The 19,305-nt window shown below is 37.9% G+C and overlaps 1 protein-coding gene across 1 annotated transcript in view; it reads left to right on the top strand.

The window, feature by feature from the left end:
- The window catches only part of LOC130681894 (probable ATP-dependent RNA helicase DDX4), a 78,802-nt gene that overhangs the window by 40,188 nt on the left and 19,309 nt on the right, over positions 1–19,305 (top strand). Inside the window, 6 exon segments of the mRNA XM_057495664.1 lie at positions 11,368–11,415; positions 12,048–12,190; positions 12,764–12,916; positions 14,172–14,326; positions 17,446–17,575; positions 18,944–19,110. Of these exon segments, the coding sequence (XP_057351647.1) occupies positions 11,368–11,415; positions 12,048–12,190; positions 12,764–12,916; positions 14,172–14,326; positions 17,446–17,575; positions 18,944–19,110 (796 nt within the window).

Below are 19,305 nucleotides of genomic sequence, written 5' to 3'. Positions count from 1 at the left end.
TTTAAAAAGGAGGAAAATGGAGAGGGGCTTAAAGATGGTGGCATGAGAAGTGAGACAGAAACCTCCTCCCAAGTATAACAATGAAGCAAAACTGAAGAAACAAAGTAGCAGTAGACTCAGGGACTCCAAGAAGGAACTAGTGGTTACCAAAGGGGAGGGGTGTGGGAGGGCGGGTGGGGAGGGAGGGAGAAAGGGATTGAAGGGTATTATGTTTAGTACACATGGTGTGGGGGATCACAGGGAGAACAGTGTAGCACAGAGAAGGCACATAGTGAATCTGTGGCATCTTGCTGCACTGATGGACAGTGGCTGCATTGGGGTATGGGTGGGGACTTGATAATATGGGTAAATGTAGTAACCACATTGTTTTTTCATGTGAAACCTTCATGAGAGTGTATATCAATAATACCTTAATAAAAAATAAAAAAATAATAATAATAAACAAGACAAAACAACAACAACAAAAGGAAACCTCCTCCCCAAACCACATATAGTATGAAAATATAGCAAATACAACTAATCATGAAAGAGCAACAGGAAAGAAGGCTACAACAGACTGCCTACATCTGGGGAAAACAGAAGACCTCATGGAAAAGGGTAAAAGTAGCAAAGCCACGATGCAGTGGGACCCAAAGCCCTTCGCCCACCCCAGCTCACAGGCGGGAGGAAGAGAAACGGAGCAGGTAGGGGGATGGAGACCTAGGACTGCTGATAATCCAGCCCTGGAGATCTGCTCTGGGAGCACGAACCTACATTACAAGGTGCTCTGAAGATTAGTGGGGTTGGAAAGCTAAGGAAGGCAGAACATGCAGAGTAATGAGATTTCAGTCACTTGTGAAAAACAGGTACCCACAACTGGCCGCCCTGGGACAAAAGAAAGGTGGGCACTCTGAGAGACTTCCTAACAGTGAAGAGAGCTGCTAAAGGGGCAAGGATTGCACATCAATCTCTTGCTGCTCAGGAGAAAGGACCAGTGGAAAAAATTGTCCCAGTGCACTGAGCACAGCAGGTTGGGAACTTTTGGGAGCTTCAGACACTCTGTCCCCCTGGCTGGCAATGCAGCCCTGCAGCCACCCATCGTGATAAGCAGCCTGCTGCTCCTTCCGACCAGCACCATACGCAAACCTGTTGCCCCCACCATTGCGCCAGGCCAGCCAGAGGGTGGCCCTGCCTAGGGCAGCTAGAGGGGAGCAGCATAGAGGCTGCTCCCTGCATACTCGGCCCACTGGCCCTGCCAGTGGAAATGGGCACTGCAGCCGGGAAGCAGGAAAGAGCTCTTTCCTCCTGGCAGGCACCAGCGCTGCTCACCTGCAACCCCCGCCATAGCTCCAGGGGCTGAACAGCTCCAGAGAGTAGAGCTTCTGGTCACTAGAGGGCACCATCTACACAAAGTTATTATTCCATATTATTCATTACAAATATGAAATGTCAAAAGAACCTGGTACAAACCAGAATCCCACAAACACCAGAAAGAGGGCCTAATGAAACTGAAATCACCAATCTTGATAAAGATTTCAAAATAAAAATCAAACATGTTCATGGAGCTACAGAAAAATATTGAAGACCTCAGGGAGGACTTCAAGAAACTTTAAAAAATAGAGTATCTGAAATGAAACATACCATGGAGGGATTTAAAAGCAGATTAGATAAGGTAGAAGAGATGGTCAATAAAATAGAAATTAGAGAACAGGAATACAAAGAAGCTGAGGCAGAGGGAAAAAAGGATCTCTAGGAATGAAATAATACTGAGAACTCTGTGACCAATCCAAACGGAACAAATATGCATTATAAGGGTACCAGAAGAAGATAGAGAAAAAGAGATAGAAAGTGTATTTGAAGAAATAATTGCTGAAAACGTCCCCAGTCTGGCAAAGGAAATAGTCTCTCAGGCCATGGAGGTACACAGATCTCCCAACACAGGGGACCCAAGGAAGACAACACCAAGACATAATAATTAAAGTGGCAAAGGTCAAGGATAAGGACAGACTACTAAAAACAGCCAGAGAGAGAAAAAAGGCCACCTGCAAAGGAAAACCCATCAGGCTATCATAAGACTTCCCAGCAGAAACCTTACAGGCTAGAAGGGAGTGGCATGATATATTCAATACAGTGAAACAGAAGGACCTCGAACCAAGAATACTCTACCCAGCAAGATTATCATTTAAATTTGAAGGAGGGATTAAACAATTCCCAGAAAAGCAAAAGTTGAGGGAATTTACCTCTCACAAAACATCTCTACAGTGTATTTTAAAGGGACTGCTATAGATTGAAGTGCTCCTAAGGCTAAATAGCTGTCAGCAGAGAAAATAAGACCACAGTAAAGGAAGTAGGCCAATTAATTCCTAACCAAATGCAAAACTCAGCTACCCACAAAGTCAAGGTATACAGAAAGAGTACAGAATATGACAGCTAATATATAAAGAGTGTAGGAGAAAGAAAAAGAAGGGAGGACAAAAAAACCCTTTGGATTGTGTTTGAAATAGCATACTAAGTTAAGTTAGGCTGTTAGATAGTAAAGAAGCGGCCCTTGAACGTTTGGTAGCCACAGATCTAAAGCCTGCAAAGGCAATAGGTACATATCTATCAATAATCATCCTAAATGTAAATGTACTGAATGGACCAGTCAAAAGACATACAGTTACAGAATGGATAAAAAAAGCAAGACCCATCCATATGCTGCCTACAAGAGACTCACTTCAAACCCAAAGACACACAGACTTAAAGTGAAGTGATGGAAAAAAATACCTCATGCAAATAATATGGAGAAAAAAGCAGGTATTGCAGTACTTGTATCAGACAAAATAGACTTGAAAACAAAGAAAGTAACAAGACAAAGAAGGACATTACATAATGATAAAGGGGTCAGTCCAACAAGATATAACCATTATAAATATCTATGCAGCCAACACAGGAGCACCTACATATGTGAAACAAATGCTAACAGAATGAAAGGGGTAAATAGAAAGCAATGCATTCATTTTCGGAGACTTCAACACACCACTCACTCCAAAGAACATATCAAACAGGAAGAAATTAAGTTGACAGAGGTACTGAACAACACATTGGAACAGATGGACCTAGCAGACATCTACAGAACACTCAAAACAAAAGCAGTAGAATACACATTCTTCTCAAGTGCATGTGGAACCTTTTCAAGAATAGATCATATACTAGGCCACAAAAAGAGCATCAGTAAATTTTAAAAAATTGAAATTGTACCAACCAGCTACTCAGATCACAAAGGTATGAAACTAGAAGTAAATTATGCAAAGAAAACAAAAAAGCCCACAGAAACATGGAGGCTTAACCACATGCTCCTAAATAATCAATGGATCAATAACCAAATTAAAACAGATCGAGCAATATATGGAAACAAAGGAAAACAGTAAATCAATCCCACAAAATCTGTGGGATGCAGTGAAGGCCATACTATGAGGGAAGTATATTGTAATGCATACTTACCTCAAGAAAGAACAGTCCAAAATGAACAGTCTAAATTGACAATAAATGAATCTAGAGAAAGAAGAACAAATGAGGCTGAAAGTCAGTACAAGGAGAGACATAAGAACGATCAAAGCAGAAATAAATAAAATTGAGAAGAATAAAAGAGAAAGGATCAATGAAAGCAGGAGCTGGTTCTTCGAGAAAATAAACAAAATAGATAAACCCTTGGCCAGACTTATCAAGAAAAAAAGAGCATCTACACACATAAACAGAATCAGAAATGAGAAAGGAAAAATCACTATGGACACCACAGAATACAAAGAATTATTAGAGAATATTATGAATAATTGTATGCTAAAAAATTGAATGACCTAGCAGAAATGGACAACTTTATGGAAAAATACAACCTTGCAAGACTGACCCAGGAAGAAACAGAAAATCTGAAAGGATCAATTACCAGTAACAAAATTGAATCGGTAATCAAAATCTAGCTAAGAAGAATTTCCTTGAACCAGATGGCTTCACTGCTGAATTTTATCAAACATGTAGTGAAGACCTAATACCCATCCTCCTTCAAGTTTACCAAAAAGTAGAAGAGGTGGGAATACTTCCAAACTCTTTCTATGAGGCCAGCATCACTCTTAAGACCAAAACCAAGCAAAGACACTACAGAAAAAGAAAATTAAAGACCAATATCCCTGATGAACATAGATGCAGAAATGCTCAACAAAATATTAGCAAACTGAATTCAAAAATCCATCATGATCAAGTAGGATTTATTCCAGGGATGCAAGGGTGGTACAATATTAGAAAACCCATCAACATCATACACCACATCAACAAAAAGGACAAAAACCACATGATCATCTCCATAGATGCTGAAAAAGCATTAGACAAAATTCAACATGCAATCACGATAAAAAATCTCAACAAAATGGGTATAGAGGGCAAGTACCTCAACATAATAAAGACTGTATATGAAAAACCCACCACCAACATACCTAACAGTGAGCAGCTGAAAGCTTTTCCTTGAAGATCAGGAAGACAAGGATGGCCACTCTTTCCACTTTTATTTAACATAGTACTGGAGGTCCTAGCCATAGCAATCAGACAGCACAAAGAAATTAAAGGCATGCAGATTGATAAGGAGGAGGTTAAACTATCATTGTTTGCAGATGACATGGCATTGTACATAGAAAACCTGAAGAATCCACCCCAAAACTGCTAGAACTAATAGCTGAATTCAGCAAAGTTGTAGGATACAAAATTAATACACGTAAGTCTGTTGCGTTCCTATATACTAATCATGAATTAGCAGAAAGAAATCAGGAAAACAATTCCACTCACAATTGCATCCAAAAGAATAAAATACCTAGGAATAAACCTAACCAAGGAAGTGAAAGGCCTATACCCTGAAGACACTCAAGAGAAAGAAGACACCAATAAATGGAAATCCATCCCATGCTCATAGATAGGAAAAAGTAATATTGTCAAAATGGCCATCCTTCCTAAAGCAATGTACAGATTCAATGTAATCCCTATCAAAATAACAATGGTGTTCTTTTAGTGAACTAGGACAAATAGGTCTAAAATTCATATGGAACCACAAAAGACTCTTTGAATAGCCAAAGGAATCGTGAAGAGAAGGAATAAAGCTGGGGGAATTATGCTCCCTGACTTCAATTAATCCAACCATTGTGGAAAGTAATGTGGAAGTTCCATTTTGACTCAGGAAGTACCGTTTGACTCAGGAATTCCACTCCTAGGAATTTACCTGAAGAAAACAAGATCCCAGATTCAAAAAGTCATATACACCCGTATGTTTATCACAACACTATTTACAATAGCCAAAATGTGGAAGTGTCCATCAGTAGATGAATGGGTAAAAGAGGTGGTACATATACACAATTCAATATTATTCAGCTAGATTGGATTAAAGATGGCTGCATGAGAGGAGAGACAGAGGCTTCCTCCTAAAACTGGATACAATTAGAAAATTTAATTGGCGCAACTAATCCTGAGAGAGCAACAGGAAAGAGGACGGCGCCAGACTGCACACACCTGGAGAAAAGAGCAGACCTCACCAAACAGGGTAACATACCAGAGCTGTGGCTCCGCGGGACCCGAGCCCTTCCCCCACCCCAGCTCACCGGCGGGAGGAAGAGAAATGGAGCACAGAGGGAGTGGAAGGCTTGGGACTGCTGAATACCTAGCTCCAGAGATCTGCTCTGGGAGCACAAACCTACATTTCATGGTGCTTTCATGAGACTCGCCTGACTACCGGGTTGGAAAGTTAATACAGGCAGAGTTCCTGGGGAGACTGGGATGCCGGCCGCTTGTGGAAAGCAGGGATCCATAGCCGGCTGCTCTGGGACAAAAACTTATACCTGTGTGCCCGGCCCACTGGCTCAGGCAATGGAGACAGGCACAGCAGCCCGGAGGCAGGGAACAGCTCTTCCCTCCCCCCAGGCACCAGTAGCACCCCCCTGCGACCCCCGACATTGCTTCAGGGGCTGAGCAGCTCCAGAATAGAGCTTCTGGGCACTAGAGGGCGCCATATGCAAACATGAACCACCAAAGGAACCTTGTCCAGAGTAAAATTACTAATACAACTCCAGAGAAAGATTTAAATGATATGGACCTCGTGACTCTTCCTGAAAGGGAGTTCAAAATAAAAATCATCAACATTCTAATGGAGGTAAGGAAAGACATCCAAGAACTCAGGAATGAATTCAGGTCAGAGATCCAATCATGGCAGAGCACGATGGAGGGTATTAAAAGCAGGTTGGATACGGTGGAGGAGACAGTAAATGAGGCACAGAGAGAAAAAAGGATCTCTAAGAATGAAAGAATATTCAGAGAACTGTGTGACCAATCCAAGTGGAACAATATTCGCATTATAGGGATACCAGAAGAAGAAGAAGAAGAGAGAGAGAAAGGGATAGAAAGTGTCTTTGAGGAGGTAGTTGCTGAAAACTTGCCCAATCTGGGGAACGACACAGTCTCTCAGGCCATGGAGATCCACAGATTTCCCAACACAAGGGACCCGAGGAAGACAACACCAAGACACATAGTAATTAAAATGGGAAAGATCAAGGATATAAGGACAGAGTGCTAAAAGCAGCCAGAGAGAGAAATAAGATCACATGCAAAGGATAGCCCATCAGGCTAACATCAGACTTCTCAGCAGAAACCTTACAGGCCAGAAGGGAGTGGCATGATGTATTTAATGCCATGAAGCAGAAGGGCCTGGAACCAAGATTACTTTATCTGTCAAGATTATCATTTAAATTTGAAGGATGGATTAAACAATTTCCAGATAAGGAAAAGCTGAGAGAATTTACCTCCCACAAACCATCTCTGCAGTCTATTTTGGAGGGAATGCTATAGATGGAAGTGTTCCTAGGGTTGAATAGCTGTCACCAGAGGTAATAAAACCACAGTGAAGAAAGTAGAACAGCTAATTACGAAGCAAATGCAAAATTAAAGTAACTATCCTCAAAGTCAATCAAGGGATAGACAAAAAGTACAGAATGTGATGCCTAATATATAAAGAATGAAGGAGGAAGAAAAGGGAGAAATGGAAAAGAACTTTTAGATTGTGTTTGTAACAGCATACTAAGTGAGTTAAGTTAGACTCTTTGATAGTAAGGAAAGTAACCTGGAACCTTTGGTAACCATGAATCTAAAGCAGGAAATGGCAATAAGTACATACCTATCGATAATCACCCTAAATGTAAATGGACTGAATGCACCAATCAAAGACATAGAGTCACTAAATGGATAAAAAACAAGACCCATCTATATGCTGCTTACAAGAGACTCACCTTAAACCCAAAGACATGCACAGACTAAAAGTCAAGGGACGGAAAAAGATATTTCATGCAAACAATAGGGAGAAAAAAGCAGGTGTTGCAGTACTAGTATCAGACAAAATAGACTTCAATATTATTCAGCTATAAGAAGCAAACAAATCCTACCATTTGCAACAACGTGGATGGAGCTAGAGGGTATTATGCTCAGTGAAATAAGCCAGGCGGAGAAGGACAAGTACCAAATGATTTCACTCATCTGTGGAGTATAAGAACAAAGAAAAACTGAAGGAACAAAACAGCAGCAGACTCACAGACTCCAAGAAGGGGCTAGCTATTACCAAAGGAAGGGGAGGGGAGGGGAGGGTGGGTGTTGAGGGAGGGAGAAGCGAATTGAGGGGCATTATGACTGGCTCACATGATGTTCGGGTGTCATGCGAAGACAGTGTAGCACAGAGAAGACAAGTAGTGATTCTGTGGCATCTTCCTACCCTGATGGACACTGACTGCATTGGGGTGTGTGGAGGACTTGACTATATGGGTGAATATAGTAAACACAGTGATGCTTATGTGAAACCTTCTGAAGAGTGTATATCAATGATACCTTAATAATAAATAAATAAAGGAAGAAAACTCAGAAGCAAGTGAAAATAAGAGACACGAATGGAATAGATATAGTGGAATGTTATTTAGCAGTAACAGTGAATGAAGGACCTTTCACACAAGAACAGAAACAGTTGAATAAAAGAGGCAACTGGAGACTGTTCTGTATGATTCCATCATATAAAGCTAAAACACAAAACAATATGCTGTATAAAAAATGTACATAATTGGTAAAAATAAGAGCAAGGAAGTGAAAACCAATTTAGGATATTGGTTATGTGATGGGGAGGTGCTCAAGGGTTTGGAAGGAACCACGATAGAGCAAAAAGACGACGACTGCAAAAGTGTTGGGAACATTTTAGTTTTAAATTGGGTGGTGGGTCCATGGGTTTTCATTTTGTATTTTAAACTAAAAAAAATATATATATATATATTTAAGTATTTTGTAATCTTAAAAAAAATCGAAAAATAAACTCTTTCTTGAAAAAAGATAAAAACCTGGCAAGGTTTCTTAAAAAATAAGCATACGCAAATAAATAATTTAGAATAAAAATTAGGTATAAATATTGATAAATTATTCCTACATTGAGGGGTGCTCTGTAATGTTTAGGTAAAATATGTGTAAGTATCATGAATCTACTTTGAATTCATTCTGCTTCATTTTATAAACAGGCTTTACTAGTGTATATAATCTAATATCAAGAAACAGCATGTAGAATTTTTGCCTTTATTGATCGATCAGTTTCTTTACATGTAGATTGTTGCAAGTTCATAAACTAAATAATCTCAATAACTTTATTTCCTGCTGGTTGGCTTTTTGGTTTTGAATTGATGTTGTTCCATCCAGATGGGATGAGATTTCACTTGAACTGTTTCACTGTTTCTACTCATTTTTTTTGTATTCAGTTGAATGAAAAATATGTTTATAAAGGAAATCAGACTTTGTGTGTGCATCTCCATGTCTGTGCTTTGAATGAGATGTGTACTATTTTCTAGAGGGAACAAACGTGAGCCTAGATTTATTTAATCCCTCTGTAGGTTGCGGAAATCCTGTTAATGGTGCAGATGTGGCAACTTGCAGTGTTTTACAAGTGACACTTTTTCCTTTTAGTCATTTTTAGTTTTAATTCCCAAAGCAAGCAGTGGGTTTTAAAAATTGTATCCATACGTATTTATGTTAGAAAAGTTGAACATTTATTTTTAGTAACTATCTGTTAATGCTTTAAAATGTTTACCTAAAATCATTGAATTAGGCAAGGCTTAAATTAAATTTGGCCGTCATGTCCCCAAGATTTCCTTGTTGTTCTGTACTATTCTTGTATGTGTGTTTTAATATTACATGCTTTCAAGGTGGAAGTGATTCAGAAGCTTCAGGGTCATCCAGAAGAGGTAGTTTCCGAGGTTGCCGTGGAAGATTTGGTCTAGGAAGTCCAAGAAAGTAGATTATTGCAAATGGTGTGCTTCATTTGATAAGAAAGAAATAATAAAAAATGATACCTTTCACGTAAGGCTGTAATGAGGACTATTGAGAATACTTTAACACAGTGGCTAGTACATAATCACCTACATTGTATATATTATTTTTTAGATACATAATGTAATTGCATAGATAATAAGTTGGAATATTATTAGAAGTTTGTGGGACGCAGTTCTTCAATGTTACATACTGTTGTTTTAGAATCTTGATAATGATGGCTGACTTTATAAATAGGTGGCCTTCTCCAAGGCTCTACCCCGCAATATACCTTCCTGTACCAGTATGGCTTTCTACCTTAAATTCCTACAGCCATCATCCCTTGGAGCTTAAGGTATTGTCTTCAGAAGTCACTGTTGGATTGCATGTATCTCTTAAGAGAGGAGGGCAGATCAGAGAGTTTGAAAGCTAAAACTTAATTTATAATAATGATTTAATATATGTGTAGCCGATTGGTGAATTTTCACTTCTAAAAACTAGGGATCTGAAGGGTCACTGTTCGGAACTGGTAAGGTTTGATTTGGCAACAGTGGGAGTGAGGGGTTCGGCTCTGGAGAAAAATGAGTGAGTTGACACAATGTGAAGTTTTTGGGGCAGTAATAGTGCTACCTTTGGGAGGTGATTTAACTTTGGCTTTTGTCATATTTTGACATAGCATTGGGCCTAACGTCTCTTATAAAATAATGTTAATGAAGTAAAAATACTGAGGAAGGAATTTGAAATTGAAGAAAATAATTTGTGGTGAAATTGTTTGTGCAGTACTTAGAAAAATACTCATTGTGACTTCTTTTAATTACACTATTTTACCCTGAATATTTAACTTCAGATACCACAACTTGATTTCTTCTCTTTATTATTTAAAAACTTTGCAAAAGTAACATAATCTAATTTTACTGTTTATGAATCTAGATAGTGAATATGAACAAGATGAGGGGACACAACGCACTGGTGGCCTTTCTGTTTCTAGAAGATCAGCATTAAGTGGTGCAGATGAGAAATTGAATTTATTACTGAATATTAATCATTTGTATATGCTTTTAGCTCTAGGATTAGTAAGCCTAAAATATATTTAAGTATATTAGATTGGCTCCTGATTTTCTCTCCTTTTTGTATCTGTAGGCAAAAACACATGAACAAATTTGCCTCTGTTGCATAATTTGTACACTGTTCTGTTCTTTCTACCAGTTAATTTGGGGTATAAATCATAATTTTAATTGGAGGAAGGAAAAGGAGGTTTGCGCTGGTTTCAAACAAAGGGATTTTGAGGACACAACGAAAAAACAAACAATTGATGAAATGTGTACAAACGTGGATAAAGTGTGATTCATCCAAATAATAGAATATTACTCAGCATTAAAAAGATATGAGCTATCAAGCTGTGAAGAGATATGGAGGAACCTTTATTTCATATTACTAAGTGAAAGAAGCCAATCTGAAAAGGCTACAGGCAGTATAACTCCAACTATATGACATTCTGGAAAAGCCACAACAATGGAGAAGGGTAAAAAAAATCAGAGGTCGCCAGGGGAGGGATGAATGGGTGGAGCATGGAGACTTAGGGCAGTGAAAATACTTTGTATGGTACCATAATGACAGATGCATGCCATCATAAATTTGCCCACATCCACAGAATGTACAATACCAAGAGGAAGACCTAATGTAAACGATGGACTCTGGGTGATGATGCGTGGTGAGCGTAGGGTCATCAGTTCTAGCCAGCGGACTACCATGGCGGGGGATGTTGGTAGTGGAGGAGGCTGTGCAGGTGTTGGGGCAGGAGGTATATGGGAAAGTTTTGTACCTCTGCCTCGAGTTTTCTGTGAGCCTGAAATTGCTCTGAAAAAGGAAGTCTTTAAACAAAACATTCAAATGAGGAAAAGGTTTAAGTCAAATGTAGAATTAAGAGATGGGTGGATGAAGGGACTAGGAATCCTGAGTAATTACTCAGTATTTGAAGAGAAATAGCTATATGGTTTATGTGCTTGGGGAGGAGCTGTGTTTTCTCTTAATATTCTGCAAAACAATGCTTTACAGGTCACGGTGGCACTTACCAAAGCAGAGGTAGCGGAGGAAGTCGACGAGGTGCGTTCTCACTTGGTTTACCTTTAAGTGATCAAACTTACTGTAATCCAAGTTTAATTTTTGAAGTTAAAGGTAGCTGTTACTGCTTCTATACACTCTGCGGAGTGTACGTATTCACAGCCTGCTTTTGAGAGTTATTTAACTCTCTTCAATCCAGCAATTGCAGTAGAGGAATGACATACTGTACATGTATTTGCTCAATACATGTATGAGGGGTATTCACTGAAGCTCCCATTTATAATAAGTAAAACCTGAAAATCGCCTATAATTCATCAGTAAATAACTGTTTAATTAATATAACCATAAAATGGGAGACTGTGCAAATGTTAAAAACTGAGGTATACCCATATGTATAAATTCTTGTATGAAAGCAGTATGTCCTTTCTGGTGAGATAGTTATTTGATTTGATGTAAGGAATAAAGAAAATACAGTATATATGATTTTGTATTATGAAAATTATTTTCTATGCAGAATACATAAAGGCAGAGTTAACTTTTTTAAATTTTAAGTAAAAACTTTAAGCAAGGGAAGTTCTACTGTGATAAAAATTGGACTTTGTCAGGTTTTTGTTTTTCCTCTTACTTTTCTTCTCGTTCTTATAATGTATATTGTTTTTTATTTAAATTCCGAGGACCAAAAGTAACCTATATACCACCTCCTCCACCTGAGGATGAGGACTCCATCTTTGCACATTATCAACCAGGGAGAAACTTTGGCAAATACGATTGTATTCTTGTAGACGTATCCGGACCCAATGCACCACCACCGATTCTGGTCAGTGTAATAATTATTTCTGAATTGACTCTGTAGCAAACTTTGGTTTTCAGACATATGGTACTTTAAGTTAATATTAAAGAATACAAAAATGTCATCTTTAGTATCTAATGACAGCTTGGAAAGTTAGAGCCATGTCTACCATCTACAGTAGAATTAATTGCTATGTTGAAAGAGAAGGTACATCCCTACCTCCCCAAACCAGGATGAGAACTTTATTTAAATTTCCTAGGATTTCTGAGTATGTGACAAAGTATGTCCTAGGGGACTGATTTTCTAAGTGCGAGAGCCTACAGTCCCCTGTTGTTAATGAGTGATCGTCACTGATCAGAGTTATTTGTATCTCACAGGTTCTAAGCGGGCAGAAAAAAGTGCTTTTAGATCCACTGTCCATAGGGAACACTCCTTAATTCTACCAAGTAATAATACACAGGCTCTGGGTATTACTTTTGAGTGAGGGCCTGTTGATAAAGTAACTTTAGTGTGTAAAGTGTAATTAGCAAAATCCTGAAACTAATTCAGATGGAATATGTTTATGATGTATGGAATTTAATCACTGCTTTTTTTTTTTAGACTTTTAAAGAAGCTAATCTCTGTCAGACACTGAATGACAACATTGCCAAAGCTGGTTATACTAAGCTTACTCCTGTGCAGAAATACAGTATTCCTATTATCCTAGCAGGACGAGATTTGATAGCTTGTGCGCAAACAGGGTCTGGAAAGACTGTAAGTCATTTTGCCACATGTGTCCTGCCCCATATTCAAACTATTGAATGTTTCGAACTTTGGTTCCTCCCAAGTAGCTTGACTATCTTTTATTGGATAGAAGCTTTGTACATAGTTTCAGTGAATTGTCGTAAATAATCGTGTTTTTGCTCCTGATTTCTGGTTTTATTGGGGTTTGTGTACTCCTGAAAAAAAACTTTTGAACTATTTCTAGAGTAACGTTGCAGTTCATAGATGTTTAGTCTGTTTCTAAGTGTGTTCAGCTCCTTCTGGCTCATGGTAGTGTATCTGAAACAAAATAGTTGAGGGTCGAAGCACCAGAAGTTATAAAACAGAGGAAGAAAGTGATTTATGTAATACAGTTGATACAGTTTTGGAGTCCAAAGAATGATAAATAGCCATACTTGTTGTACCTGGTCCTTAGTATGAAGAATAATATATAACATTATATATGTATATGTGTGTGTGTATATATAAATAACATAAGGATAATATAAGAGTACTCTCAGTTTATGCTATCTGAAAGAACTCTGATGAAACCAGGTAGGTTTTAGGACTAATCTGTGGCATTTGTCTACTAAACATAAGGTTCCATGAGATGAGTAATAGAGACTGTCATTTCCAGATCATAGAGTTGTGGTTCATACTATTTTAGTCTTAATCGGCCTCCACAGTAGAGTTGAAGGGAAAATAGGTGAGTTGTGTAATATAGCAGCTAATATGTGACTTAAACATTGTTTTAGAGGTAGACTTTAGCGTCATATTAGCTTAAGGAAAACTGTAGCACTAAATTTCTCTTGCCAGACAAACTTCAATAAGGGTGATGTGGTAACAGTCCAAATGAATGATTTCCCAGTTTTTGTTCTTCTTGTGGGCCACCTCGTCATGCATTCTGAGTAATGATTGTGTTACTATCCCAAAAGGATTCATTCAGAATAACTGCTAAGTGCAGTAATTTCCTTAAGTTATACCTTCTTTTCCCTCTATAAATAAGTTAATGGAGTTGATGTATTTAGAATTCATGGATCTGCTTTTTAAACCTAAGAACTAAAAAATACTTACCTAACGTCTTGTACTGTATAACTGCATAAAGACCTATATGTTAAAAACCCAAGTTGTTTTGCTCTCTAATCTTAAATTTACCAGCAAGATGGAAGAAAAACCTAAAGGCCATAGGGCAGGAGGAATAAGTAGAAGGATAAAGGGAGAAGGACGATGCATTAGAAATTTGTAAATTATGCGATTTAACTTCTAGGCGGCGTTTCTCTTGCCAATTTTGGCTCATATGATGAGTGCTGGAATAACTGCCGGTCGTTCTAAAGAGCTGCAGGAACCCGAGTGTATTATTGTAGCACCAACTCGAGAATTAATCAGGCAGATCTATTTGGAAGCCAGAAAATTTTCTTTTGGGTAAGTATATCAAGAATGCTAGTCATGAACAAGTTTTTCTTAAGAGATTTTTTTTTAGCATTTTTGGGAAGGACTCAGTAATACTGCACTCATGTAATTGGTATTGCTTGGTTGAAGTGTATTTTTTCATAATCTTGTTTATCAAATCCCTTATTTTTATTTCTAACAAGAACTATGCTTATTATAAATTAAGTGATAATAGAAAAAGATAAGAAAATAGTGAACATAAAAACTTAACATTTTAATGCATGTTTGAAAAATGAACTTAGGGTGCTCCTAATAATACTCTCTATTCTTTTACACATAACTTTATAATATGGATAACAGCTTATTTCATAATCATACCTAATTTTTTAAGTGATTTTTAAGATTATTCATGTGTATCTATTTTATTTCTCTAGTTTGGGGCATTCAGGTTGAATCAAATTTGGGGCTACTATAAATAAAATTACAATGAACAGCTTGCTGTATAATGCTTTTCTATTTTTCTGTTTTACGTATTAGGGTAGATTTTTATAAATTTAATATTAAAGAGTATGAGCTTAATTTAAAGCCTGAGCCAGTGTACTATCAGCAGAATATAAGAATGCCAACTTCACTGTACACTTTGCCAACATTTGGTATTGTATTAGTTAGGGTAATTTGTTAAGCAGCAATAGCTAATACCTTTTTTTGTTCAAAAAAATAAATATTAAACAGTTTCTGAGTTCTAGGAATTGCGCAACAGTTTAATGGGGGGATTCTGGCTTGGGTTCAAGAGGTTGCAGATGGGGCGTAAGGCAGGATTGCCATCATGTGACTGGACCTCTCCATGAGGATGCCTGTTTGTCCTTACAAAATGGCAACTGGCTTCCCTCTGATTGATCAGTGAGAGAGCAAAGAGCAGCCACAATGGCCTTTATAAAATGGTCTCAATGACTTTGGCCATATTCTTTCCATCACTAAGCGAGTCGCTAAGTCTGGCTCAGATTCAGGAGTGGTTATGTGATTTGCTGAAACTAGTTCAAAATGAACATGCAGGGTCTTTGGTTCAAAAAGTACTACGAATTTTAAGATAGCAAATAGCACAGCATGAAACCAAGCTTAGGGATCTTCTAGCCTTGGGTCCCTTTGTGACTGCATAGGTTGCACACCTATGAAGCCTGCTTTGCACATAGTTAAGGGGAAGGCAGTGAGGATCCATGTTGAAGGAAGGAAGGATTTGTGTACATATTTTACTTTATTTATTTTTTTCCAAGGCATTTTTAAATTTTGATATCATTAATATATAGTCACATGAACAACACTGTGGTGACTAGATTCCCCCCATTATCAAGTCCCCACCACATACCCCATTACAGTCACTGTCCATCAGTGTAGTAAGATGCTACAGAGTCACTACTTTGTCTTCTCTGTGCGGTACTGCCTTCCCTGTGACCCCCATGTTATGTGTGCTAATCAGAATGCCCCTCCCTTCCCATCCAGTCCCTTTCCCTTTGGTAACTGTTAGTCCATTCTTGGGTTCTGTGAGTCTGCTGCTGTATTTTTCCTTCAGTTTTTTCTTTGTTCTTATACTCCACAGATGAGTGAAATCATTTGGTACTTGTCTTTCTCCGCCTGGCTTATTTCACTGAGCATAATACCTTCTAGCTCCATGCATGTTGTTGCAAATGGTGGGATTTGTTTACTTCTTATGGCTGAATAATATTCCATTGTGCATATCGGAGGCTGTTTATTGCCATGAGGGGCCTCCAAGCTTCGCTGCAGCCCAGGGGGTTAGGGCGCCTAGAGTTCCCTGGGATTCCCAGATGCTGGGCTAAGTATCCCGGGACGCTTCCATCCAGCTGTGTGGTCCCTGTCCCTTTAAGACTTTCAAAAATCACTCTCTTTTCTTTTTCCCAGGGGCATCAGCTGTGGGGACCTGCTCGCAGATTTTACTGTCCCGTTTCCCTAGTATCCAACACCCCACTCACTGTGTTTTTGCGCTCCGGTGCGGATGGCTAGGGCTGGGTGTTTAGCAGTCCTGGGCTCCCTCTACCTACCCGCTCCGACTCCTCTCCTCCCGCTGGGAGCTGGGGTGAGGGGCGCTTGGGTCCCGCCGGGCCACGGCTTGTATCTAATCCCCTTCGTGAGGCACAGGGTTCTCGCAGGTGTGGATGTAGTCTGACTGTTGTCCTGTATCTTCTGGTCTCTCTCTTCGGATTAGTTGTATTTGTTGTATTTTCAGAAATATATATGTGTTTGGGAGGAGATTTCCGCTGCTCTACTCACGCCACCCTCTTGAGTTCCCTAACCCTCAGTTCTTTAACTCTCCTTTTCAGAGATACCCATGATCAACAGTTTTCTATGAATTATCATGGAAATAACTGATGTACATGTGTGCACTTTAATTTTCCTCTTAACAAATGGTAACATACTAAGTTCTTGTCACCCTATTCTTTAATATGGTGTATGTTAGACATAATGCTTAATTTAGAACTGTTCCCCCTTTTAAGAATGCACTATACCTTTTTTATGGGTGGACTATAATTTTAAGTCTTCTGTTGTTAGACACCGAGTTTCAACCTTTTTGGTGTGAGCAATAATGTTGGCAGTGAATACTATTGTACAGGTATCTTTGTCCATTTGGGGGACATATCTGAATGGTGAGTTCCTACATATGAATTTATTGGGACAAGAGATAGTTTTTATATTTTAATAGAACTAAAATTGTGAAAGAGATTGTATCAGTTTACCTTCTTGAGTGCCAATTTCTCTATACCTTGGCCAACTTGATATTATTATACTTGAGGGAAAACATGTTAGTCTTCATTTTTCTTCTCTTTTAAAGTAATGTTGAACTTAAAAAAAGGTTTAAAAGTCATTTGTATTTTTTATGGGCTATTTTTTGTATTTCTGGCTATTTTTTGGGGGGAGTGGTAATGCTAATAATTGCTTTTGAAAAGCCTTATCAGATAGTTAGCAAAATTTTTCCACAGTTATTTAATTTGTTTTTTGGTTTCTTCCTGGGAAGAATTTGATTTTTTTATAGATAATTCCATGTATTAGGATTCTTTACTTATTTCATTTTACATCTTGTTAGAAACAAATGTCTAGTTTGCAAATAAGCTGACAATGGCTTTTGTTTTTCCTATGAATAGGACTCGTGTAAGAGCTGTTGGTATATATGGGGGAACCCAGTTTGGGCATTCAGTCCGTCAGATAGTGCAAGGCTGTAATATATTGTGTGCTACTCCTGGAAGACTGATGGATATCATAGGCAAAGAAAAGGTAGGCCCTAGAGGGAGAAAGTTGTGGGATTGATTAAAACTTTTTATGTATGAGAAAGAGAAAGAAGGGCATAAAGGTGGATATGTTTATTAGAGCACCATTTATATGTTAGGTTCCCATCAGATTCTTTGAATGTTTTCTTATGTAGTTCTTAAAATAATTCCAACAGTAGATAAGTAGTATTTTCCATTCTGTACTTGGAAAAAAAATTCAGTGAGATTATGTAAATTATTTAAAATCCCTCAGTTAGCTCAATAAAGCTACAGTTAGAATCTGGATCTGATTCTAGGACCTATATCATATACCCCACCACACTTGGAGAAAAATGCAGTAAGTGCTTTTATGTAGTTTCATATATATGTCAATGAAATAATTTTTTTCCTGGAAGAAAGCCTTTGTGGCATCAGTAATTTTGTCTCCTGTCTAACCATGAGAGTGGTATGAACTAGGAGGTTAACTTTCTAAGTCTTTAAAAAGAGATGTTAGAGGCCATGTACGTTAGATATTCACATGGCACATTATTACATCTCTAAATCAGTACTCTAAGTTCACTTTCATGAACCTGGTTTGCCTTTTTTAGGCTCTTCTTTAAAGGGGTTACTCAAAACATGCTTTTTCTGCATAAACGTATTTTTCTCAGGATCACATTAAAAGTATCTAGATAATGGCACCTTGATTTTTCACTAAACATCTTCCACAGTGGTACCAAAGTCACTTGTTTTCCTTTTGCAACTGTGTGCTTCTGTTTAAAGCAGTAAGTGTTCATGCAACGGTGAGAGAAGTTTCCCACTTGTTCCTGAGTGATTAGAGAATAGAGAATTTATTAAGGGTTTAAGGTAGCTAGAAATAAGTTTACCAGTTATAAGACATTTGAATATGTCATTTTGTTAGAAAATTTTTTTGTACATTGTAGTCTAACTGTATCAGGTAAAATACAGTCTAGATCTGTGCTGTTCTGTATGGTAGACACTAGCCACATGTGGCTATTTAAATGGAAAATAACATAAAATTGAAATTTAGTTCTTAAGGCACAGCAGCCACATTTCAAGTGTTTAAAAGCTACATGTGGATAGTAGCTAACACGTAGCAGGTAAAGAATTTTTAAGTAATTGAAGAAAGGTCTGTTGTGCAGCATTGATCCTAGATGTTTTGGTTTCTTTTAGTCTTTAACTTACAAAATGTTTTATAGCAGAGAAAAACTGAGAACAGAAATAAATAGTAATAGTACTTTCTATGCATAATTCTCATCATTTCATGCATTGATTTCTAATTTTTGTCCTTAATATTAGTGGGAATTGTGGAGAATATTTTAGTTTAATATATTAAATACTATGCATTCTCTGCTCTAACCTTTAAATATTCCTAAAGATTGGTCTCGGACAAGTCAGATACTTAGTTTTGGATGAAGCTGATCGCATGCTGGATATGGGCTTTGGACCAGAAATGATAAAGTTAATTTCCTGCCCAGGAATGCCACCAAAGGAGCAGCGTCAAACCGTTATGTTTAGTGCAACATTTCCAGGAGAAATTTGGAGGTAAAAGTTTTTTCTTCTTAATAATGATTGTTATGTACAGAAATACTTTTATGGAAGGAAAAGCAATGTGAATATTCTTATTTTTGAGATACTTGATTTTTTTTTATTTAAGATTTTTAAATAGGTAGTTTAAAAAGTAGATGTATTCTGAAAAGCTTACCATATTTTTCATTGTTTTGCTTTAATTCCTGGCTT

The sequence above is a fragment of the Manis pentadactyla genome, chromosome X, assembly GCF_030020395.1.
Source record: "Manis pentadactyla isolate mManPen7 chromosome X, mManPen7.hap1, whole genome shotgun sequence".
Taxonomy (NCBI): domain Eukaryota; kingdom Metazoa; phylum Chordata; class Mammalia; order Pholidota; family Manidae; genus Manis; species Manis pentadactyla.
The sequence above is the reverse complement of the archived record's forward strand: the minus strand, read 5'-3'. Positions and strand labels throughout refer to the sequence as shown.